The sequence below is a fragment of the Chionomys nivalis genome, chromosome 6 (assembly GCF_950005125.1).
Source record: "Chionomys nivalis chromosome 6, mChiNiv1.1, whole genome shotgun sequence".
Taxonomy (NCBI): domain Eukaryota; kingdom Metazoa; phylum Chordata; class Mammalia; order Rodentia; family Cricetidae; genus Chionomys; species Chionomys nivalis.
This window is the reverse complement of record NC_080091.1, coordinates 66,074,106-66,098,346: the sequence shown is the minus strand read 5'-3', so window position 1 is coordinate 66,098,346 and position 24,241 is coordinate 66,074,106. Positions and strand designations below refer to the sequence as shown.

The 24,241-nt window shown below is 44.6% G+C and overlaps 1 protein-coding gene across 4 annotated transcripts; it reads right to left on the bottom strand.

Annotated features, from left to right (window-relative positions):
- Window positions 1-945: 945 nt before the first annotated feature.
- Pgm2 (phosphoglucomutase 2) lies at window positions 946-24,125 on the bottom strand. Of its 4 annotated transcripts, XM_057772933.1 has the most exons (16): window positions 23,983-24,101; window positions 23,237-23,300; window positions 21,488-21,669; window positions 20,169-20,336; window positions 18,246-18,352; window positions 16,327-16,411; window positions 13,942-14,025; window positions 13,632-13,825; window positions 12,382-12,571; window positions 11,126-11,223; window positions 10,145-10,325; window positions 9,755-9,848; window positions 9,178-9,307; window positions 7,528-7,717; window positions 2,837-2,970; window positions 946-1,593 (listed from the first exon to the last, which is right to left on the bottom strand). In XM_057772933.1, exons 4-16 carry the CDS (start codon window positions 20,253-20,255, stop codon window positions 1,491-1,493), a joined length of 1,677 nt encoding a protein of 558 aa, XP_057628916.1. In that variant the 5' UTR covers window positions 20,256-20,336; window positions 21,488-21,669; window positions 23,237-23,300; window positions 23,983-24,101; the 3' UTR covers window positions 946-1,490. The 4 variants fall into 4 exon arrangements, with proteins under 4 accessions (XP_057628916.1, XP_057628917.1, XP_057628914.1 ...); XM_057772934.1 differs by lacking the exon at window positions 21,488-21,669; XM_057772931.1 differs by lacking the exons at window positions 21,488-21,669; window positions 23,237-23,300 and having other exon boundaries at window positions 23,983-24,125.
- Window positions 24,126-24,241: the final 116 nt, after the last annotated feature.

Genomic DNA, 24,241 nt, shown 5'->3' with positions numbered 1-24,241 from the left:
AGACTAACCTCAACTTGTGGTCACGGTTGACTGTTGTTATATTAAACCCAGGAATCCATATCAGAAGCGGCTCCATGCCTCACTCGTGCCAACTAGGAATTTCTTTTGTGGTTGTTCTTTTTCTAGGGAAGGTGGACAGTGTACAGAACAGTATACTAAAGGACAATCAGGCTTGTCCATCTCTGTAACTTTCAACCCTAACTTCCCTTTAGAAATTGCACAATGCTATGTTGAAATGGTTTCAACTGCTAGTTAGGACCTACACAGCTGGCTCTTGGGTTGGGTGCCCAACTCCATTCTGCAGCGACATTTGGCCCGATGCTAAAAAGGCTTCACTGGTCCCACATGAGAGATTGCTGGCAGCTTTGCACCTCAGATTTTATCAAGGAACAAAGGAGCAGGTGGAAAGCCCCACATTCCCTGATTCTATGCCCCCCCTCTTGACCATGCCTGGATCATGTTGGGATATCTCATGCCTCTGGCTTGCTTGTTTTTATTTATGGATTGATGTGGACAGTCATCGTGTCTTGCTTCCCTGGAGACGTCTGCAGCCATGATGTTTTTTTCCAACGCTGATTCTCACCTGCTGTGGTGGGTACGTGGTTGTCAGCTTGACTACATATGGGAGTTAACTAAAAACCCATGCATCTGGGCACACTTGTGAGCAACGTTGAGTTAATTGAATCATTCGTGGTGAATAGACCCACCTTCAATCCAGACCATTTGAGGTCAGAAGACCCACCCTAAATCTGCGCCACGCCTTCTCATGGCAACCTGTGTAAAGAATGAGGAAGAAAGCAGGGTTTGCTCTTTGCCTGCTTGCCTTCATTCTCACTGGCAAATGCACACATCCTGCTGTGAGGCATTTTTTTCACTGGAATTATAGTTTACTTCTATGAGATCCTGACATATACTGAATATCAGAAGAGCCTGGAACTTAGGAACTATATTGGTTTTCTGTTTATTTCAACTACACATACAAAGAATTACACAGAAGACATATGTGTATGCAAATTAAGGCATATTATTTACAATCTACTTTTTGAATTTTGAAAAAAAAAATCTTTATTTAAAAAATTCAGATAATGCCCAGACTTAACATTTTCATAAAGATATTAGTTTGATTGGTTTGGTCATGTTTTCTTTATTCAGTTTTTGGGGCAAAAGTATAAAACCCCAGGAAGGCAGTGCTGTTGAAAGATGTAACTATTTGTAATTGTCCAGATGGCTTGGCCCTCATGAATATTGCTTTGAAAATCAAGTTCAGCCTGGCGAGGTGGTACACACCTTTAATTCCAGCTCTCTGGAGGCAGAGGCAGGAGGGTCTCTGTTTTCAAGGCCATCCTGACTCACTACACAAAGTGAGTTCCAGGACAGCCAAGGCTGTTAACACAGAGAAACCCTATCTCAAAAAAACAAAAACAAAAAGAAAAGTTCAGCTTAATCGCTTAATTGGAGGTAAATGCAATCGTGTCCAATGCTGGGATAATTTATTCTGCCCTTGGCTGCAGGTTATACTTTTGTGGCTGGAAGAAATGCTCTTCAATGGCACTGACTAGCTCATCTAGTTCCTTTTTCAGCTGCTCCAGATCACTGAAAAATAGAAGGTGGGGGGGGGGGAGATTCAGATTAATGGATTATTCCAACACGAAACAAGTACACAGATTTGCTATTTTTTGAGACAGTCTCACTAAGTAACTATGCATACCAGGCTGGCCTCACACTCACAGAGGCTCATCTGCTTCTGCCTTCCAAAGGCTCAGAGTCCTGCATTAGCATCTTGGTTTTGAGATAGGATCCTATTATGCATCCCAGACTCAGTTTGAAATCCCAACAATCCTCCTACCTCAGCCTCCTGAGTGCTGGGATTAAGGATTAGAAGGATGAGCCACAGCTTCAAAGCAAAATTAGACATTTAAAACATATAGAAGTGTATTTTGCAGATTAATTTTTAATATGCACAGTGTACATGTAAATGCAGTTGTCTGCGGAGCTGGAGTGACATGGAGTATGAGTCACCAAGGAAAGAATTAGGGTCCTCTGCACGAGCGGCTCACATATCAATCACTGAGCCGTCTCTCTAGGCCCTACAAACTGTATTTTAAAATGTTCCCTTCATGGACCTAGTGAGACTGAAACTAAACTTCAAGACAGTGGAATTCAGAAAAGAACGGGACTCCATGAACTTTAGTGTGGGAACACATTTGTAGACTTTGGGGGGAAAAATCCCAGGAGGCGATATGATATGTATTCTTTTCCCTAAAGGTTTTTCAATCCAAGGTTTTCACAATAAATAAAATTACTCTTTACTCTTTTTCTAAGAATTTTAAAGAACCACAATTTTAGTCCTAGCATCCCCAGGGACCTATACTGTCTGTATCTAACAACACAGAGGAAACATTCCTGATTTTCCTCGTGCTTCAATCCTGCTCAACTTTGACCACATCTCTGTGAAGTCCTTAGTCTGCCTGGAAGACTGTTCATGACACTGTTTGTCCTCAGGTCACAGAAGTCAAGTTGCCTTCACAGAAAGGGCGCAGACAGAAGCCTCTTCACGGTGCAAGAAACATTAACTACGCCAGGCGGTGGTGGCGCACGCCTTTAATCCCAGCACTTGGGAGGCAGAGGCAGGCGGATCTCTGTGAGTTCGAGACCAGCCTGGTCTACAAGAGCTAGTTCCAGGACAGGCTCCAAAACCACAGAGAAACCCTGTCTCAAAAAAAAACCAAAACAAAAAAAATTTAAAGTAGTCTATAGTAATATAGTATAGCCACAGTTTCTGACTAAGCTGCACATCTCAGGGCTAAGAGGCACAGCGCCACCACCCATGTCATACCTGTTCCCAGGGGGAGCGCACAGCTCTGCATAGTACTTGATTTTGGGCTCCGTCCCACTAGTACGCATGGTCGCCACGCCTCCATTGGCAAAGGTAAAGGTAATCATTTGGCTGCTCTTACTGGTAGGAAGAACCTAGGAATTAATTCGTACACGTCACACAGTTAGAGACAGTAACCAGCTGTTCTGACCTGGTGAATCTGTCCCAATTAAGCAAGAAAATTAATACCAGATGAATACATTGGCTACAAGGACATTCCTTAGAAAGTCAGAGAATGCAATCCTAGTGATATGTGAACATTAAGTAACTTCACAGACTGGCTTTCTACTTCCATAAACTTATTAGCAGTTATGAAGGTTTTGTTCAAATTGAAACACATTATTTCAGCTTAATAATGTACTACAGAAAATTAGATCATAACTCAATGCTGTAAATTGGAATTTTGTCAAAAATAAAAGATTCATAAGGAGGGTTTTTTTTTGCTTTGTTTTTTATACAAAACTCTGACAGATTTATTTACAGTTGTTAACTTCAGAACATCACTAAAGTGAACAGTTTTTGTGTTTTCACAGGCATAAACACAAGGGCAAAGAGGAACAAAGACGGGTGACACTTGATGCGGAGGTCACTCAACCATGGAAGACAGGAAGCAGACAATGACTTAGAAATGGTGTAATGAAACGCGTGACTATGGGGTCCCAGTACCTGAGGGTGGGGACAGAAACAGGAAATGGAGACTGTGCTCTGCACAGTCCAGCTGGGTTGATATCTGAGAGGTACCAGATATGCCAAGGGTTGGTGTGAGGTAGGAATGAAACATAGAAACAGGGTTGTAGAGAAGCTACCAGACACTCAAAGATATTCCCTGCTAGCTCTTCTCTGCCTGCCAGGAATGAGTTCTCTGGCATTTGAATCAAAAGGGCTCAGAAACTAGGACCACCAGGTACCATGGAGTGTACGGTCTGAAGGGACATACTGAGTGAGATGTCCCAGACCTGCCCCTAGCCACACCTCTAGGGCCTTGACAAGTCAATTTACATCCCTAGGAAACCAGTTAGGGTTAGGCTCTGCTCAATAGCTCCAAAGTGAAGATCAGTCTTAGAATAGTTGTCTTGCTACTTAAGATCCCCAAAGCCCATTAGGTCATTTGTCATGCACACACAAACCTTACAACCAGTTAAGTATGTAAAGGATACTGAGAGACCCTTAGGGAAAGACAGTGGGTAAATAAGTCCAAAATTAATAGGAAAAATCAAAAACTAAACAAAAGCCATTTAAAAAAAATGTTTTAAAAAACAAAAAAATGGAAGAAATCAAGGCTATATTGATGAAAAATACTTAATTTTTTTAAAAAGAATCTTTAGAAAGGTACAGTAAACAAAAACAATAATAGGATGCCATTATGGGAATAAGAATTGAAATTAACAGTTAACAGGAACACTAAAAGTTAAAAGCTGAGAAAATCCCTCAAAAAAGGAGTAGAGTGGGACAAGAAGAAACAAAGAAGGAAAGGTAGCAGTCCTGGAGAGCCAGCATCTACCTAGGAACTCTTTAAGAAGCCAGTCAACCACTACCCTTCCTTGATATATCACCAAGAAAACTGAGACCTAAAGAAAATGATGCCCATAGACCAAAGGACCCACTGTGACAGCTGACTTGATTAGATTGAGATGAGACTAAGAAAGGTATAGAGCACACTCTGGGTGTGTCTGTCAGGGCATTTCCAGATAAAGTTGGCTCAAAAGGACTTTGACCTAATCAATGGTTTAATGCATTGATAATGTAGCATTTTAGCAGTGTCCTGAGAAGGCCTGGAACTGTGGAAGATAGGGACTGTAATGGTCTTTCCTGACCCTTTAAGAGAAAAGTCCTGCCCACTCCCTCCCTGGTTGGCCTAGGCAAGTAGATCTTCCTTCCTAAGAGCTCTCTCTTTTCTGCCTCTTTCACAAGAGGTAACTTCTCCTTTCCTCTCCCCAAGCTTCTCTCTGTTTCTCTTCCTCTCTCTCTCTCTCTCTCTCTCTCTCTCTCTCTCTCTCTCTGCCTCTCTCTCCTCATCCCCCTTCTCCCTCTCTCTTACCTTTCATAACCCACTAAATAAATATCCAACCTCACTCAACATAGTGTGCCTATCTCTGTCTCTCATCCGCTGCAGCTTTGTGCAGCTCCCTGCCTGGGACCCGCTGCCCCTTGTGGCCCACACACCCCCTGGGGAATGGCGTCATTTTATTTTTACCATTACAGACACTTGGAGGAAGTGGGTCTCTGGGAGTCCACTTTTGAAGGTTTAACTTGGCCCTGACTCCTTACTGTACTCTTCCTGCTTCTTGTCTGTAACAAGCAAAGTAACCAGCTTCCTTCTACTGCTCTATCAGATTTCTACACTGCCACAGGCCTCAGAACAAGGGAGCCACATGACCACTGACAGAAACAGTGAGTCCCCAAACCTTTCAGCATTGAAATTGATTCTCCTGGGTGTTTTGCTGCAGTCTGACAAATCTAATAAGTGGCCACAACCCTGAACAGACAGAAATGCTAACCAACACACAGAAAGTTTACAACAGTGAGTTCAGAGGACATGTTCTCATTGAGGGAACGAAATCAGTTGTGAAGAAATGATGAGTATGGTGTTAATGTCCTTTAGGGCATCACACATTGACTCCGTTCTTCACTAAATAGATGAACAGATACTGAACACAGTGCCTGGACACTGAGCAACCACGGAGCAACGCTTTCAAACTCTGAGTCTGCGGAAGTGTGAGAGCAAAAAGCAAAACATGTTCAATCCTAACAGTCTCCCTAAAATTACTACCACCACCCCAGAAAGCAATTAGATGTGGTCTAGGCAAAATGAATGCAGGAAGACACCAGAAGGTCAGGCATGAGGGTCTCAACCTTGGCCAACGGCACTCTGAGAATGACAGCTGTGCATACAATCCAGAGGACAGCGGGCACGGGCGGCATGGAAGGCTGGGGGGTATGACCAATGGACTTGGACTGAAGCCCACACAGTAGCTGAGACCTGAGAGCAGTGGAAAATGCCATGGGGAGACTTTTAGGAGGACTAATGACAGTGGCATAAAAATCTAGGAAATGCAACTTTTTATGAACAGTAGGAAGCCCTGTGAAGAATATACTGAACAGGTTTGGTAATGACTAGCCACTGTAGTCAAGGCTCAGATGTAACTCATGAGGACAGGCAGGGGCTACCGAATGTCAGAAGTATAGGCATGGATTCTTTATCTCCATGAGAGAGACAAAAGTTCTGGTGGCAAACACCAGGAGAAACAATTGAGAGGAAGGATGGTTGGTTGTCTCAATGTGGCAATACACTATCCTACTTCACTATAATCCTTCTAACGTAATCTATCTCTTATAAATATACTGTGTTCCTATGAAAATTTCAAAACAAAACAGAAAAAGGTAAAAATCAGGGAAGACATCTAATAGCTCGTCAGGCTATTCCTGCTCTCCTCCTAATCTGGGCACAGCCAGCCCTGCACTTCTGCTACCTCTGGCTCTAGAGAGATCCCAAGGCAGCATGGGCTTTCCAGTGAGTAGGCCACGCGCAGTCAGAGAAGGCCAGATTCTCAGAAAACAAGTGGTTCTCCCAGAGTGGACCAGTATCTAGAATATTTTTCTTTTTTATTTTTATTGAGCTCTACATTTTTCTCTGCTCCCCTCCCTGCCTCTCCCCTCCCCTTCTACCCTCTCCCATGGTCCCCATGCTCCCAATTTACTCAGGAGATCTTGTCTTTTTCTACTTCCCATGTAGATTAGATCTATGTATGTTTCTCTCAGGATCCTCATTGTTGTCTAGGTTTTCTGAGATTGTGATTTGTAGGCTGGTTTTCTTTGTTTTATATTTAAAAACCACCTATGAGTGAGTACATGTGATAATTGTCTTTCTGTGTCTGGGTTACCTCACTCAAAATAATGTTTTCTAGCTCCATCCATTTTCCTGCAAAATTCAAGCTGTTGTTATTTTTTTTCTGCTGTGTAGTACTCCATTGTGCAAATATACCACATTTTCCTTATCCATTCTTTGGTCGAAGGGCATTGAATCTTATTAGGTGTGCAAATTCTTTGTCCTTATCTCAAGCCTACTCAATGAGAAACTCCAGAGTGGCCTTCAACACCATTCATGACCTAGCCCAGGCTGGCCTCAGACTCAGACTTCTGATGTTCCTGTCTTATCCGCCACGTGTAGGGATTTAAAGATGTACTGGTATGTGTCATCATACCAGCTAGTAGTCACACATCCTCCACGTGACTCAGACACTCTCTGGAGTGGCATGTGCTAAGTGAGTTAGAGGGAAAGCTGATCCAGAGTCCAAAGTCTCATGTCACCTGGACCTTCCCCAGTCACTGCTCTTTTGGGTCACAATTTCCTTGAGTGTGAAAGAATGACTTTGGATGCCATTTATCACAGATGACTTGTGAGGTACTTGCAATTTTAGCCCATGATTTCTTTTTTCTAGGCTAGGGGTCTAACCTGGGCCTTGTGTATGCTAAGCGAGCAGTCTACCCCTGAGCTTCACAGCACCAGCTCTAATTTCCCGGATAAAACTACAACAACACTTGAGTGCCCCAAGTCAGCTTCAGCCTGCCACGTGAATAAATGAATCTGTTCCAACTGTAGAAATGGTAAACACAAAATAAATTAGTTGATCAAAGTAAACAACATGACTTACGGCTTTTTTATCAGGCTGACTGTCATCATAGCCCGTTGTAAGGTCCCTGATAGCAGAGATTTCAAACCTGCCACATGTTTTGGGATAATTATTCTTCCCATCATAGTTTCTCAGGTTTCCGAATAATTTTTGAATGGTGCCTTGATCGTGGCAAATAAAATATGAAGCTTTGGTAATGTGATAGCCATACCTGTAAGAGAATAAAAAACCCCACAAACTTAAGCAAAATGAGCCACAGAAATTTCTGTAGACTGCAAGATACGTACCAGCTAGCACATTCTAAAATAAGTGAGACAGGTAGCTCTAGCCAACTTCAAAAGAATAATCTAACATTTAAAAAAAGGTTCAAAAATGGCAAAATGGTTCAGTGAGTAAAGGCACATGCGGCCAAGCCTGATGACCTGAGCTGACCCTCAGACACACGTGGTAGCAGGAGAGAAACTGTTGCTCTCAGTTGTCCTCTGGCCTCTATGTGTGTTTGGTAGCATGTGTGCGCCCACCCACATACATATACACAAAAGAAATAATTGTTAAAAAAAAAAAAAAGTAAAAGAAAAGAGGCTGGAGACAGCTCACTGATTAAGAACATCAGCTGCTCCCCCAAAGGACCCGGGGTTCAGCTCTCAGCACCCTCACGGCAGTTCCTACCCATCCGCAGCACCAATCTCAGGAGACCCAGTGAACTTTTTCTGGCCTCTGTGGGCACCAGGCACATACATGGTGCATAGACTTAGGTAGTCAAAACACCCACATACATAAAACAGAAATGAATAAACTTAAAAGGCAAATGACAAAGAGGTCCAGGGTAGAAGAGTAGCTCAGTTCATGACGCTAACTCAGTCCCAAGCATGAGGACCTGAGTAATCCCCAGAATCCTAATAAAATAAAGATGAGCATGGAGGTGCATGCTTGTGGTCCCGGCACTCGGGAGACAGAGACAGGCAGAGACAGATCCCTGGGACCTGATGGCCAGCCAGCCACGCCTGCTTGTCAAACTCCAGGCTAAGGCAGAACAGTATCAATCAGAAGGTCACGGCCGAGGAACGAAAGCCGAGATTGTTCCCTGAATGACAGGCACACACAGTGAGACTATGAATCAGTGCTCTACTGTAGACCAGTCTGCTTAGGTAAGTTACGGCTTTATTATGGAACACAGCTGTGCTGCACAGGTTACCGTTTGTGTTGCCCGAGCAGCTTCCGTGCCACACAGGCGCACTCGGTCCTGGCTACAATATCGATGCCTTTAATCTTTTGATGACTTTGACTACTTAAAGTCACGCTCTTCGATAAAGCCATTCGTGCAATGTTCTCACGAGCTAGAACTCACACAACCACAAGCGGCCATTACTAATTAGTGGTGACCCATTAAACGGAAGAGGTGACCTTGATTTTCATAAGAGACAGAACACGTCACCAGAATTAGAGCACTTGAAATACAACCGTCATTCCTTCAACAGTCCACAGACCGGTGGTTCTCACCTGTGGAGCATGACTCCTTTGGGGGTCGCCTACGAGATATCCTGCATATCAGATACTTACATTATGACTCAAAACAGTAGCAAAATTACAGTTATGAAGTAGCAATGAAATGATTTTACAATGAGGGAGACAGCGTTGGGAAGGTTGGGAACCACCGCCATAGACACTTACTCTATGTAGATGGCCTTGAGCTGCTGAGACAAAGACAAATTCTTGGTTGCTAGAAAGCTTGCCAGCTCTGCGCTTAGGACAGCTGCACTGACACCATCCTTGTCCAGAACAAAGGGACAGCACATATATCCTGCAGACAAAGCGGTAGACACACAGCTCTGGAGTGGATTCTTTGACAGCACCGGAACAGGCCGCGCGGAGGGCAAGCCTGCTGGCTATTCCATGTTAGGGGCTAGCCTGGCACACACATGTGTTCTTCATTCAGGTGTTGGAGAATTTAGATACGAATGCTATTGTGTCTGCTTTACACACAGAAGGTCCTGGGTTTGAGCCCCCAGCGGACCAGAGTGTGATCAGCTTACACTGGACTGAGAGTGGTGATGTACGCTAGCACTTCAGAGACAGAGGCAGGAGGTCAGGAGTTCAAGGGTATCCTCGGCTACAGAGTTTGAGGCCATCCTGGGTTACATAAGATCCTGTCTCAAAAACCAAACAAACAGAAGCAAAACAATTTAGCCCAGTGTCTTGAGCGCAGCGGTCTTGAGCAATCTGTGTGAAGCTCTTTCTTACTTCTTACCGATAGCTTCTTCGAATGCAAACAGGACCGTCTTCCCCTGGTCTATTAGCTGTTTGGCTCTGTTTCCCATCCACTTGAAGCCAGTTAATGTTTCCTAAAGGGATAACCCAAAAGACAAAAGAAATGTTTGGTGCTGGGGATGCAGCTCAATTGGCAGAGTGCTGGCCCCAGTTCCACAGACACTGGGAGTCACGGTGCGTGCCTATAATCCTAGCAATGGGCAGGTGGAGGCAGGGGGGTGGGGATCAGAGGTTCAAGGTCATCCTGGGTTATATATGAAGTTCTAGGCCAGTCTGGGCTATATGAAACCCTGTCTCAAAATATAAAAGACAAAATGAAAAGAAAGGAAAAACATTGTTTTAGGAAACACGGAAGTCAAAGTCACCTTACCTCGAAATGGAAGCCCTCCTTCAAGGCAATGGCCCGCAAGATCTTAGAAGAGACAGTGCTGGACAACATGTATGTGTCTTTGAGGGTGCTTCGATCTGGGTTCTTTTCTCTCCAAGACGTGAAGAGCCACCATCCCAGCAGGGCCCCCAACTCATTGCCAGAGAACACTCTCCACTCACCACTGCGAGGAAACAGGACCTATGTCTTAGCAACCTCTAGGGAGGCCCAGAAGTCCCTGGAGCTAGGCAAACGAAGCTCGGAATACTTTCTGTACACCTGTTCCGGTCTTTAAATTACTGGGCTGAAATGGACCTACCACATCACAAACATCTGAGCAGCTTCCATGGTATTAGCCAAGGATGGTTGGATTTCCATCTTTGACAAAGTCTATAGTTTGAACATCTGTCTGTTCCCCCTAAACTCAACACTGCCTTGAAGGTCCAGTGCCTTATCAGATTCACTGGCAGAAAGTGAACTGCAAAACTAGCATCCTAAAAAGGACCTTGCCTTATCAGGCATGGAGACATACACATACTAAATTCAATCCAATATGAGGGGGCCGCAAAGAGTCATTTCAATTCCCAGCGTGCACTGGATTGCTTTGCTCTATGTCGTGATCCCCTGCCTGTAGGCTCAGAAAACCATGCTGCTAGAAAAATCCACCAGAGGTTTTGCGGTAGAAACAAATATAATTACCTGGAAAACTCAACCTTCCCAGAAACATATTATTATTGCTAAAGATGGATTTCTGCGTATTTTTCTGATTTATTTTTGTTGTTGTTGTTGTTTTTTCCGAGACAGGGTTTCGTTGGAGCTTTGGAGCCTGTCCTGGAACTAGTTCTTGTAGACCAGGCTGGCCTTGAGCTTACAAGAGATTCACCTGCCTCTGCCCCCCAAGTGCTGGGATTAATGGCGTGTGCCACCACCGCCAGGCCTCTATGCATTATTTTTCATGACACACATAAACAAAGGTAATTTTACCTGTCTTGCTTTTCTGCCACAGCAAGTCTGTCGGCATCTGGGTCATTGGCTAAGATAATTTTGGCCTTGATTTTGTCAGCCAAGGCGAAAGATAAAGTCTGAAAACAAGTGTAGAAAATAAAAATTACTTAAGGAACACAGAGCACACCTTGGTCTTTCTGTGCATGGTCTTGTGAGCTATAAAGGGCTTGCCACAAAATTAGGGCTGCAGGATTTTGTTGTTGCTGTTTTGTTTTTTCTTTTCTGCCTTTTTGTTTTCTGCTTTTTTTTTTCTTTCCTGGAGCTGGTTTTGCTTAGTCAGATTTTATTTTATCTTCCTAAGTTGGAGATCAGATGATGAGAGTTCCAATGTACAGCCCATCCCTGCCCTGTGACCGCACAAACTGTGGCAGCCTTGTGACTGGACTGGAATTTCTAGGCACTGTGTGTATCTGGTCACACAAAGCAGACCAAACCAACTCTCTCAGTATCATCTAACCTTTCAGAATGGTATGTGAACCATACTGTAAATAATGTTCTCTAACAATAAATACTAAAATTAAAAATTAAAAACCCCATCTCTGTTCTATTATTATGCATTCTTGGCAATAAAGAAGCTATCAATTAAAATTTAATTTAATTTGAGCTGGAAAGATGGGTCTGCAATTAAGAGCACTGACTGCTCTTCCAGAGGTCCCAGGTTCAATTCTCAGTATCCACACGGTAGCTCACAACTGTCTGTAACTCCAGCTCCGCAGGGATCCAACACCCTCATACAGACATATAAGTAGAAAAACACCAATTCACATAAAATACAAATAAATATTTCTTTAAAATTTAAAGAATATCTTAGATTTTAGCTCTTACATCCTCTTGTAAGATGTCAAGTTTGAAAGTTCCTTTAAGAAATTAATGTCCATCTGATATACATATTTCCAGAGATATAACTCATTTTTTCAGCACATTAAAAACTCACAAAAACATAATGGATTTGATAACAATGGTTTTAGAACAATGGTTCTCAACCTTCCTTACCTGTGGCCCTTGAATACAGTATTCATGCTATCGTGACCCCCAACTATAAGATTATTTCCATTGCTACTTCATAACTGTCATTTTGCTACTGATATGAATCATAATGCAAATATCTGTGCTCTGATGTTCTTAGGCCCCTGTGAAAGGGTAGTCTGACCCCAAAGGGGTCACGACCCACAGGTTGAAAACCACTGGCTTAGCGTATAAAAGGAGGAGTCCATTATTTAATAAAAGTAGGTTACCAAGACACCTTTACCCTCCTCAGGATTTGGGTATTTGACAGTTGGAAACTCAGGATCTGGATCTTTCTGCTGGGGGACAGCTTCAGGAGGAGCAAGGTCAAAGGCCTTGAACGCCAGCTGCACAAACTTGTGACCCACGCCATGGACAGAGGTGTGCACAAACTTCACTTTGCTCTCCTTGTTCACACTCCTGGAGTAGGACAAAACGGAAAACGACAAGGGATACAAGCAAGGCTCTCAAGAGGAGGGCTGGGCGCCTTAGTAAGATGGAATCTCTCACATATGCTGATGGCACAGTTGTGACCTTTCAGAGCAACCTAAGCTATGTCCTTTGTATGGAATCAAAAAGGACCAATGACTTGAAAGGTTCAATATCACAAAATGCAAATGCAAAAGTTCAAATGGCAGAATTTTTCTCTTATAAAATCTGAGTCTTTTAAAGCGTAAATAAAACGCAGAAACCAAAAATTAAAAGACAACCAAATATTAATAAGATTGTTAAGGTTTCAATAAAAAGTTTCAAAAGCAACAAGAGGAAAGTAGATACTTGAAATAAACATGACTTTTTTCCTAAATAAATAAAGAAGACAACAAACAAAGAAATACATAGAAAGGACAAATATACATCAAATAAACATGAAAAAGGTTTTCATATTGAAGGGATGTAAGTGAAAAGGAGATATTACTCTCATCGAACAAATGGGGAGATATGATAAATTGATAAGGCTGAGCACTGGGTCAAACATGGGTCCTATGTTATTACCACAGGCTGCAGGTGTGGGTACCAACTGTTCTTGGAGGGCAATTTGCTGGTCACCTTCAACTTTGCAAATGCATATGCATTATCTATTATCTATCTATTACACACACACACACACAGACACACACACACACACGAGTTGTATCCATACTAGCATATATAGACACAGGCACAAACATGTAGGTTTATACTTCAAACTGGCCCATGGGCTGGCCACCCAATTTTGTAAATAAAGCCATCTTAGAGCGGCTTCTTTGACTGGTCACCTAGGCTGTTTGCATACTAGCACAGCAATTCTGAAAGGCGAAGACAGGCTCCATGCAGCTGGCAAGGTCATGAGGATTGTTATCAGTTCCTTTAAGAAAAGGGGGCCCCTGGCCCTTGCATATGTAGCTATAGTGTATGCACCAAGAGAAGAGGGACAAAACTAAAACCAAACACAGAATCCGGCTCAACCACATCAGCTCAGGTGAACTCGCGGTCCAGTTACCTGTGAAAACAGTATTTTTTAAGGTCTTCAAAGTAGTCATTACTGATGGAAGCGCTGGGGTTGTGAAGCAGGGGGCTGCTGTCAATCAAAGAGTCGTCCCAAGCCTGTGGCCAGGGCTCTAGATTTTCTTCAATAGCTTGAGAAATGCCTCGATCGTGTGGAGAGATGATCTGGGCTCCATTGTCCCAGTAGACCTAGAGGAGCCAGGAATCCATTTAGCAGGTTCAGTGTGCAGAGCACCCACTTCCAAACAGCAAAAGGGGTGAGGGTTCCTTGTAAGAGCACCGTGTGAAGAGAGAGCGGAGGGTACCTTATAGCCGTTGTCCTGCTTCGGATTGTGTGAGGCAGTGATCATGATCCCGGCACAGAGCTTCAGATGTGACACTGTGTAGGGCTGGACAGGGCAGGAGACAGTTGTCAGCAAAGATTAGAGAGAAGGGAAATGCCTAGTATGCATGGTTTGGGCCCACTCATCCCCCTTTATTACCCTGATATCATAACACACCACTCAGCATCCTGCGTGCCATCAAGTAACACGTGGTATCCCCCTCATCTGTGGCTTTGCTCTGTTCTATTTCAGTCACTCGAGGTCCAGGAAGATGAGTATCTGCCTTAACTCTTTTAGCAGGGCCCACGCCCACATAACCTCATGCCAGGATACTGCTACAACCGTTCTATTTTATTATTAGGTACTGCTGTTAGTCCTTTATACCCTTAATTAAACATTCATTGGAATGAACTGTAGGCTTCAAGCTGCGTAAACCTTTATATTATCTGCGGCTTCCACTATCATGGACTACTCTGCCTGAGGCTAAGCGGAGACTACTAAAGTCTCATAACTATAACTGGCTGCCCAAAGTTCTAGAAGGTTCATAATTCTCACAAAACAGGGAACTATTTCCCAGGTCCCCTCCTTCTGTCTTCTTCTTAGAGTTAGAAAACTCTCTGAAGACAAAGATGGGCCATGCCTCCACTCTGCATTCAGTCAAAGCTTTTGCTCAGGAAGGAAGCTGAGGCACTGTCTACTCTCTGTACCCATTCCCTTTCCCTCCCTTTTCTTACTCGCTGAGACAATGGAGTGTGTACTCAGATTCTTCACCTCTCACTCCAGGGCTAACATCCAGCCTTGACATTTCAACTCAGTTCCCACCCTTACAGGACAACGTGCCAAAATGGCGGAAGGGTCTTGGCTCACTCTGTGCTTGGCTACCAATGAGATTTCTACGTAGGAAACCCGAGATTTGAACCCCCCATCCTCTCTATCTTCTGCCATAACTTTCTCCTTGGAGTTACATTACACTCCTTGGGGGTTTGACCTGGTACAGAGAAATGGCAGAACGAGCCAGGAGGTGTGGTGACTTATGTCTGAAATTCCAGCACCTAGAAGAATCACTGTACATTCAAAGTCGGCCTAGCCTACATTCGGGGTTAATCAGAGCTACATAGCGTGACCCTGTTCCAAAGAAAGTGCTAGAACCATTCTACGATTCACGAGACAGTCATTCAATTCTCTTACAGTATGCTAGCTTCTGACACTTAGATTGTATAGAATACAATATTCCTCTCTACGCCCAGCCATATTGCTCCTCTTTCCACCTCCATGGTGCTGGAATTAAAGGCATGGGATCCCAAGTGCTGGGATCACCTCTGTGTGAGCTCTGTTTCTCTTTTAGACAGATTTAATTTTGTGTAGCCCAGGGTGGTCTTGAACTAACAGAGATCTTTCTACCTCTGTCTCCCACGTCCTGGGCTTAAAGATGTGTGCCATCACTGCCTGGTCTGTATGGCTGACTAGTATCTTCTGGTCTTCAGACAAGCTTTATTTATTAAAACACAAATAATATACCACTATACACCAACTTGCTCAAAGACACAGTAATATAATGTTTGAGAGAAGTAGACTAAGGTTTAGACCCAAGAGATTCCCTAATTGTGATAATTGCAGTGAAGAACTACCTCTAGTTTTAAAAAATGAGCATTTTGCTAATTTGCCAAAAGATTCATTGAATTTGTGGTGGTTTGAAAGAAAACGGCCATTGAAGGGAGTGGCACTATTAGGGGGTGTGGCCTTTTTGGAGTAGGTATGATCTTGTTAGAGGAAGTGTGGAGGTGGGTTTTTTAAGGTCTCATATATGCTCAAGCCATGCCCAGTCTCTCAGTTCACTTCCTGTTGCTCATCAGTCAAGATGCAAGAACAGCTCTTTTTCTAGCACTATGTCTGCCTGAATGCTGCCTTGCTTCGCGCCATGACAATAAACTAAACCTCTGAACTGTAAGCGAGCCACCGCAGTTAAATGTTTCCCTAACCCCAACATTTAACTAACCCTGAGTTACTGTGGTCATAGTGTCTCTTCACAGCAATAGAAATCAGAACTCAGACAAAAGTTTAACAAAATAAAATGGTATCTTGTCTTTCCTTTGGTGCCGGAGCTCGAACCCAGGCCCCTGCCTATGCTATCACTGAGTTATAGCCGCAACCCTTATTAGACTTTGAGAAAACCAATTCGGAATGAAAAGTTGCACACCAGACACACATTATGAGGATGTGGGTAAAACTGCCCTAGAGAGAGAGAGGGATTGGCCCAGCATGCATCAGGGAATTGTCTGTCACCAAAACAGCCGAACCCAGCAACACCAAGGCCCATAAAACTTAGCATCCTGGGTCCCGTGACAAGAAGCTGGAAGGGTTACTTACCACAAATGGGGTGGGGGTTATATCAGAGAAGAGATGCACAGGGACCCCCTGGCTGATAAATGCAGTCGCAGCCAGTCGGGCAAACCTAGGAATGAAGAAACAGGAGAGTCGGGGTCAGGATTGCGGGCGGTAGGGAGGAACAAGAAACAAGCTTGCTGGGCTGGAACCCTGGGGCTTCATGTGCACATGCGTGCTAGGCAAGCACTCTACTAACAGAACTACAGCCTTGGCCCCTGCCACCGCACCTTAAGATTGCACACGGTAGGGAGAGAAGGAAGATGTTTTTTCTAATGTGTACACTGGCACAGAACCCCAAAGCTGAGGATAGCGGGGGTCCTCTCCTGCCATCCTCTGTTTAGGATGACGGCCTCACAGGTCACCTTGTCACATGTCCAAGGCCACTGAGCATGTACCCAGGCCTGCATTAAAGTCTGCCAACACTATCTATCTCAGCCTAGCTCAGTGGTTCTCCCTCGGGCTCATCTGTTCCTCACAAGGTTTCTGATGTAGAGGCACGGCCAGTTGTTATGCTAGGGAGAGGGCCTGTGCTATCGACAGTTAATAGAAATTAACGGGTAGTGGCCAGAGGTGCCACCAAACACCTTGCAATGCATGGGACAGGCCCCACAACAAAGAATGGTCCAGGCGCTGTGACACCAAGCCTGGGTGTGGGGGATGGGGTGCCTGTAATCCCGCAGCTCTAGGAGATGGAGACGAGGGAATCACAAATTCAGTACCAGTAAGAGCTGTACGGTGAGATATAGTCTCCAAATTGAAATTGTACACAGGTTTTTACCAAACCATATGCTGTGTTGTGTAGGTGATTTGTGCACCTTTGGGTTTTGGAATTGAGCTTGTCTTAGAACCAGCCTTAGTGAATATTGAGGGCCAATTTTAAATGCTTTCTACGGTATTTGGGGGATTCGGATCCTAAATACCTAATCAACATTCAAAAACCTGCCACCATGACTGTCTCACTATCTTCACCATCATCTGCCCACAGCAAACAGGAGTCCCTTTGGGCTGGCACCATCACAAAGCTTCAGCCTGAGAAGGGAGTCTGTTCAAGAAAGGAAGAGGCCTTGAAGCTTTTGAACAAGAGGGAAGAAATTACATGGGAACAAGTCAGAGACAATTTAGACAGTTTCTTTCCTTTGAGTAAATATTACCTTTTTAAACACCCAAATAACTTCATTTTCTTAACTTAAATAGAAAAGCATAAATTTTAAAGCTACTAGCAGATCTGACCCCATCATTTTTGGTTTTTGAGACAAGGTTCTCTCTCTATGTAGACCTGGCTGTCTTGCTATGCAGACCAAGCTGGCCTTGAAATCACAGAAATCCTCCTGCCTCTGCCTCCTGAGTGCTGGGGTTAAAGGCCCAGCCTAAACCATCATTTTTAAAAGTTAAGCAATTATTATGGGTTTAAAGTCAAGTTATTTAAAAAGAAAAATCAAAGGGTTGGAGAGATGGTTCAGTGGTTAAGAATCTATACTTTTTTGTGTGTTGTTATTTTGTTTTGTTTTGTTTTTGAGACAGGGTTTCTCTGTGTAACAGCCCTAGCTAGCCTTGATCTAGTCCTGTAGACCAGGTTAGCTTTAAATTCAGAGATCCATCTGCCTTTGCCTCTGAGTGCTAGGATTAAAGGCGTGTGCCACCAATGCCCAGCTATCCTTACTGTCTTACAGAGGCTTGTAACTGCCTGTGACTCTAGCTCTAGGGATCTAATGTCCCTGGCCTCTGTGAGCACCTGCACTCACATGCATGCACATATCCACATCATTAAAAAACATTTTTTAAAAAGTCAAATTATTAATACGGTGATTAAAAATAAAAGTATAAAAGAAAATATTAAAAAAAATCCTTTTCTGAAAAATGTCTCTGGCTCCATCCCCAAAGTGCTGCAAAAACCTAAATACCTTCTGCTGCTGCCTCCACTGGCTGGGTGAGCTCTGGCATCGAAGCTGATCACCACACCCCTCTGCTTCAAGTCACTGAACTGCTTTTCCAGGTACCTGCAAAATCCCTGAAAATAGCCCAGGGGTTAAAAGCACATATTTCATATATATGATAAAAAAAAAATCATTCCAAAATTATATTTTTACCACTTTCATAGAACCACATCATTCATATGTTGGGGGGAGCAGTGCTTACGCAGACTGAACAGTTAGATGAAAAGGTTTTTTTTTCTGTCTAAGTCAGATTTTGTGCTGAGCAGCTAGAATCAACTATCTCCAGGTTCAGACCAGCTTACTCAGAATCTCCATCGTCTCGACGGAAACACAGAGATGAGCAAGAGCAAGGCTAGTGTCAGACCTAAAGAGCCCCAGAACATGGCTTAAGCCCAGGTCTGGTGAGAGGTGGCTCAGCGTCAGGTATTAAGTCAACGCTCTGGGCCAGAAAATGGACTTGCACCCGCCTGTGCCCCTACCGAGGAAGAGATAAGTTCCTCAGCCTTTCGATGCCTCAGTTTCCACATCTATAAGTAGTAACAGCAATAATATGCACCATATAGGACCTTTGTATGACTTCAATAAACTAAAAACATGCGAAGTTACGCGCTTGCCTTGTAAACCTGAGGGCCTGAGTTCAATTCCCAAAAACCAAGTTTAACAAAAGAAGACATGGGACATGCCCGCAAATCCAGGACTGACTGGGGAGGCAGAGGTAGCTCCTAGATCCCGGGGCTCCCTGGCCAGCCAGTCTAGCCTCCTTGGAGAGTTCTAGCCCAGTTAGAGATTATCTCAAAAGCAAAGGTGGATAGTGCCTGAGAAATGACACCCAAGGTTATCTTCTAGTCTCTCCACACAGTCTAGCATACATTGCATGCTATGGATATACTATAAGCATTTTGCTTGGAGCGTTACTTGAATCATCATTTCTGCCAAAGAGCTTAGTCCTTGCTTCCTCTACAGCGCCAGCCTAGAGTTAGCAGGCATTTCAGACATTCTTCTTTGCTCTGTGATGTAAGTTCTCAACCTGTGGCGTGAGACCATGGGAAAACACGTATTTTGATTGGTCCTAGGGAACTCCCAACCATATGTTTATTTTCATTGCTACTTCATAACTGTAACTTTGCTACTGAGGAGGGTTGCAGTTCCTAAGATTATTAGAAATATGTGTTTTCTGATGGTCAGGACCCACAGATTGAGAACCCATTGAGTTGGAGAAACCCAATATGGTTTTTTTTTTTTTTTTGGTTTTTCGAGACAGGGTTTCTCTGTGACTTTGGAGCCTGTCCTGGAACTAGCTCTGTAGACCAGGCTGGTCTCGAACTCACAGAGATCCGCCTGCCTCTGCCTCCCAAGTGCTGGGATTAAAGGCGTGCGCCACCACCGCCCAGCCCCCCAATATGTTTTATATGATTTTGCCAATTAACTGATGAAAATTTGTTGATCTGCTTGTTTCTAATACTGAATATTCCAGCTCTAAAGGAGGCCCTAGAATCAGTTTGCAGGGTATAACTGGCTACACAAATCAAACCCACCCAGTTTGGGGCTATCACTACCTGCCCCAAGCTGATGGAACATCTCACTCCTGTGATGCTGACCTTCATTGTTGACAGAACGTGGCAGGAATAAGCCACAAGGGAATCTGTGTTAGTCATATCAATTGACCCTGCCTGACAATCAGCAGGCGTTCACTAAACGCTGGCTGGCTGGGCGGATAGAAGGTGGATAGAAAGCTGATGAATTTTTAAACAAGGACTGCACAAGCCTCATTTCAGAGCTTAAATAGTGGGAACTTTGTCAACTCTGTCAGATCCAAAAACATATCCATAATTAAAACAAATTAAATCTATCAGGTGCATCAGGAGATACCAGGAAAGACAATCATGGTACCTGTGTGGTCTGGATGATGGTCAAGTCATTCATTCGAGAAATCCCTGCTCCCATAGGAGCCCGAAGGCCAGCTGTCCCAAACTCCATCCGGGCGCCAAAGCATTTCTGTAGCTCGTCTTTATTACCCTCAGCGATGAGCTGTTTCACTGACTCCAAAGTCAAGGGATTCTGAAAGACAAGCATGGATGTATTAGGCACAGCTTGGTTAAAAGAAGGACAGAAAACCTGCAAAGTCGGCCACCCCCTCAACACACACACACACACACACACACACACACACTCACACAGGTAATTCTAACCTCTAGGCAAAACCTGAATATATACAGGCTTTTGCGTTTTCTGATGTTTTTGATAGTATGATTTATTATTTTTTTTCCTACTTTGGTAAGCAGTTTTAGAGAAAATGAACAAGGTGCTGTTTTAGAATAGACATTTAGAGCCGGACGGTGGTGGTGCACGTCTTTAAGCCCAGCACTCGGGAGGCAGAGGCAGGCAGAGCTCTGTGAGTTCGAGGCCAGGCTGGTCTATAAAAGCTAGTTCCAGTACAGGTTCCAAAGCTACAGAGAAACCCTGTCTCAAAAAACAAAAAAACAAAAACAAAAACAAAAAATTAGTAGGGAGATCCCAGTCCCATCACTTACAAACCCGGGCTTGCGAAGGCTATGGAGCTTCTTGAGTACTCAGTTTCCCCGTCTGTAAAAGTGGAACCAGCTAGAACCTCTCTTGCGCAATTTGCAATGTCAGTCAATTTAACTAAACCATTAATTTTGTGGGGTTTTATAGTTGTTTTGTATCTTTTTTTTAACAAAGCATTTTCTTTGTATTTAGTCAAGTTTCAATGACTCTTAAGTCAGGCCAATAATAGTCGATGGCTTTTAGTAGTATTTTATACTACAGAGATTGAGTGGCATGCTTAACTGCACGATAAACATCAGTCTAGTGCCTATTCTATTACATTAATTGCACATAGATAGGAATATGAATCATTTAAATCCACCATACATGGCCTTGCTTTCCTTGCGTAAGAATTGAAGGAGATGTTAAGATTGGAGAGCTAGAGTGATTACCTAACTCCACATGAGCTTCTAAATTGAAAGCTAAGGACTACCGGAGTAAGCAGTCCTGTGCTTCCAGGTGTCAGCCACTCAATGAACACTGGACAAGATAAGACCCCATAATTAAACTTTGAGATTGGCTGCAATAAAACCTTGGCTTCCTGGAGTCAAGCCTATGTTTCCAAATTGTTCCGGATTCAACAGGAACCTGGACCAGCCTTTTGATTAAAAACAGTAGATCCCAATCACAGAGAACAATCTTACCCATTAAACTGCCTGGTGCCCCCAAGGAAAATCTCAGAGCTGGTACACAAAAGGAGCTCAACAAACACAGGCTGAGTGGGTGAGAAAACACAGGCTTCCTGGCCACACCCAATATCCAGGGCTTCCACTGTAGATTTCAAAAGTCCTAATTGACCTTGGATATCTAGAAAAGACTCAGCAGCCTGAGGAACAAATCAGGGAGATGATGAAAAGTCCAGAGGGCAGCAGAGATAAGGTCAGACCTGGGAGTGATGGAAACTGGCAAGAGAGGGAAGCACACGGCAGGGGACACAGCGACGGGTGCCTTGCCACCGTGGTGGGTCAGCAGCTCAGGTGCTTTCAGCTGGTGGGTGTGTTTCTGAAAAAATGAATGGGTCCTTCCCAGAGAGGCATCTGTCTCCAGTTATAGAAACGGAGAGGGACTAAAGTCAGCTATGTCAGTGAAATGCGTCCGAGACAAGCTCTAAGACCCAAGCTCACAGCCCCAGCATGCACCAACAAGCCTAGCTCAGCAGAGTTCATCTGTAAGACTAATGCTACAGGCAATGGATGCGCAGAGTGGGCTGTCAGTCAGTTAAGCCAAGGTGGGAAGTAGCTGAGGAATCTACTTGATGCCGACCTCTGACTTCTGCATTAATATGAGCACATACACACAAACACATTTATACACCACACACGCACACACACACACACACACACACACACACACACCCTCTGACTGGGAAAAGAACATTGAAACATCTCCAAAGGAGAAAAGGACAGTTTCCCTCCAGTTCTACCCATGAAGATACCAATCCTAGACAGATCCCATATTCTGGAGTAACTACATTTTCTGGTTTTCTTTTATGGAGGTTGATGACTAAGTCTGAGTCTCAACTTGAAGAGATCGAGAAGGGCCAAGGAAAGCAATGCTGTTCGCTTCTGGGGTGTCTGTGAAGTAGCTTCCAAAGGTAATTAGACCATGGGCTCTGACAGAATCAGAAGGTCACTCCTTTGATGGGTTCAAAACATGGTGGAATTATGGGGAGGTGACAGAAGGTAAAAACTGGGGGCCAGTTGGAGGATAGAGGTTACTGGGGCTTGTCGCTAGGCAACATATTTTGCCAGCGCCTCCCTCTGCATCCTCTCTATTTCCCAGGCACCATGACATGAGCTGCACTGTTCACCTCTCCACGTGTGAGCAAAGTGGTTTTTTTCCCCTCTCCTTTAGTCAGGTGGTACAATAGCCCAGTACAGAACAGTACTTCCTTAACCCCAGCGCTAGGAGAATCTATACAAATCAAACTACTAAGTTATCACACATATTAAGTTACTAAGTTATCAGATATGGAAACAGTTTCCTTCCCTTAAGCATCCCGAGGTTAACTTTCCAGGAAAAAAGAAAAAGAAAAACTCCCTCAAGGAATTGGCACTGGCACCCAGGAAATAGGATGGGCGGACACAGGTGTGAGTGGGGAATGGCCTCTCTGAGACTCTCACCCTCTGCCAGTTAACAAATGCTTCAGGGACCTACTATGTACAGGTACGGTAGACACGGGAGGAAGCAGGAACACACAGCACAAGTTACATATTTTCAGGGGCCCGTGGAAAATTAAAAGGAAGGGTTCCATATTTAACAACACAGAATCTGAAAGCAGAGCTTTTAACTACAACTTAGGCCCTACCCCCTGGGCATTGGTTCCGTCTACCTGCGCGGGTCTCACCTCCTGAAGTCAACCCTAGACACCAACAGACATGAAACGAACAAACCTGTAAGGGGTTGCTGGTTTTGTTTCTTCCAATCCCAGTAAGAGCCAGGAAGGAAAAGACCGGGCTGTTTAGAGAAAGTGTACGAGAGAAATAAGTTGCACTTCAGAGACGAGGAAGACCTCGTTTAAGTTCACACAGGAATAACAACAAAAGAAACAAGGCCCACTGAACACAGGAAAGAGGAATATTATGGGGAAATACGAAAGCACAGGTCGGAAAGAACTTGTAGAGGGCAGAGGAAGTGATGTCCAGAGCTGGCCACCTAACTGTTTCAGCCATAAGACAGTTTACAGCAGAAAGGTGCAGCTGGGACAAAGTGTAACCTGTGTCACCTTCCAGGGAAGTGAATGTCCTCTAGGAAACTCCGATTACCCCGGGCCACCAGAGACCCGTTAGCAAGCATGCGGTCGAGGAGGGTGCTCTAGACGGTGGAGGGGTCCGGGTCCCGGGAAAGGCTAGACAGAGCGAATTCTGGACGGATGAGGATGCGCAGGCGGTCACAGAGCCTCAGAAACCCTTTCATGCCCCGACTACTCCGGCCCCAGTCCCGCTATGGTCACCCCGCCCCAGTTCGCTCCTCTATCCGGTTTAGCAGCCAAGCGGGCCACACAACTGCCTTCGTCCCGCAACAGCCTTTCCCGAAAAGACTCGGTGCAGCGGAGTAGGGGAGGAAGGAAGCTGGGCCCGGCGCCCCTTGAGTCAAACCGCCGCGTCCGGGAACCCAGGAGCCGGCGATCGGCCCTCACCCGGTCCCAGCGCAGCCACTGCGCGGTCTCCTGGTCTATTCGCGCGTCCATGCCCGAGTCACTGACTCCCGGAGCTGGTGTCGGTGTCGCCGCTGCCGCCGCCGCCTTCCCGCCGCAGCCACAACCGGGTGTAGGAGGTTGGGTCACCCTTCCGGCAGGGCGGGGAGAGGGCGGAGACAGCGGCGTAGACAGAGGACTTGCTGGAAGTGGACGTGCAGCTCTGCCCCGCTCCCGGAGGCTTGTCCTTACGGGTGCAACC

Bases quoted from the DNA above. Each gene is read 5' to 3' on its own strand.
- Pgm2 (XM_057772931.1), bottom strand. From the start codon at position 24,033: ATGGACGCGCGAATAGACCAGGAGACCGCGCAGTGGCTGCGCTGGGAC. The intron at 18,353-20,168 runs GTACCATGATTG...GGCTATTTTCAG, and splicing joins CCATCATCCAGACCACACAG to GGATTTTGCAGGTACCTGGA. The intron at 2,971-7,527 runs GTAAGTCATGTT...ATTAATTCCTAG, and splicing joins GTCAGCCTGATAAAAAAGCC to GTTCTTCCTACCAGTAAGAG.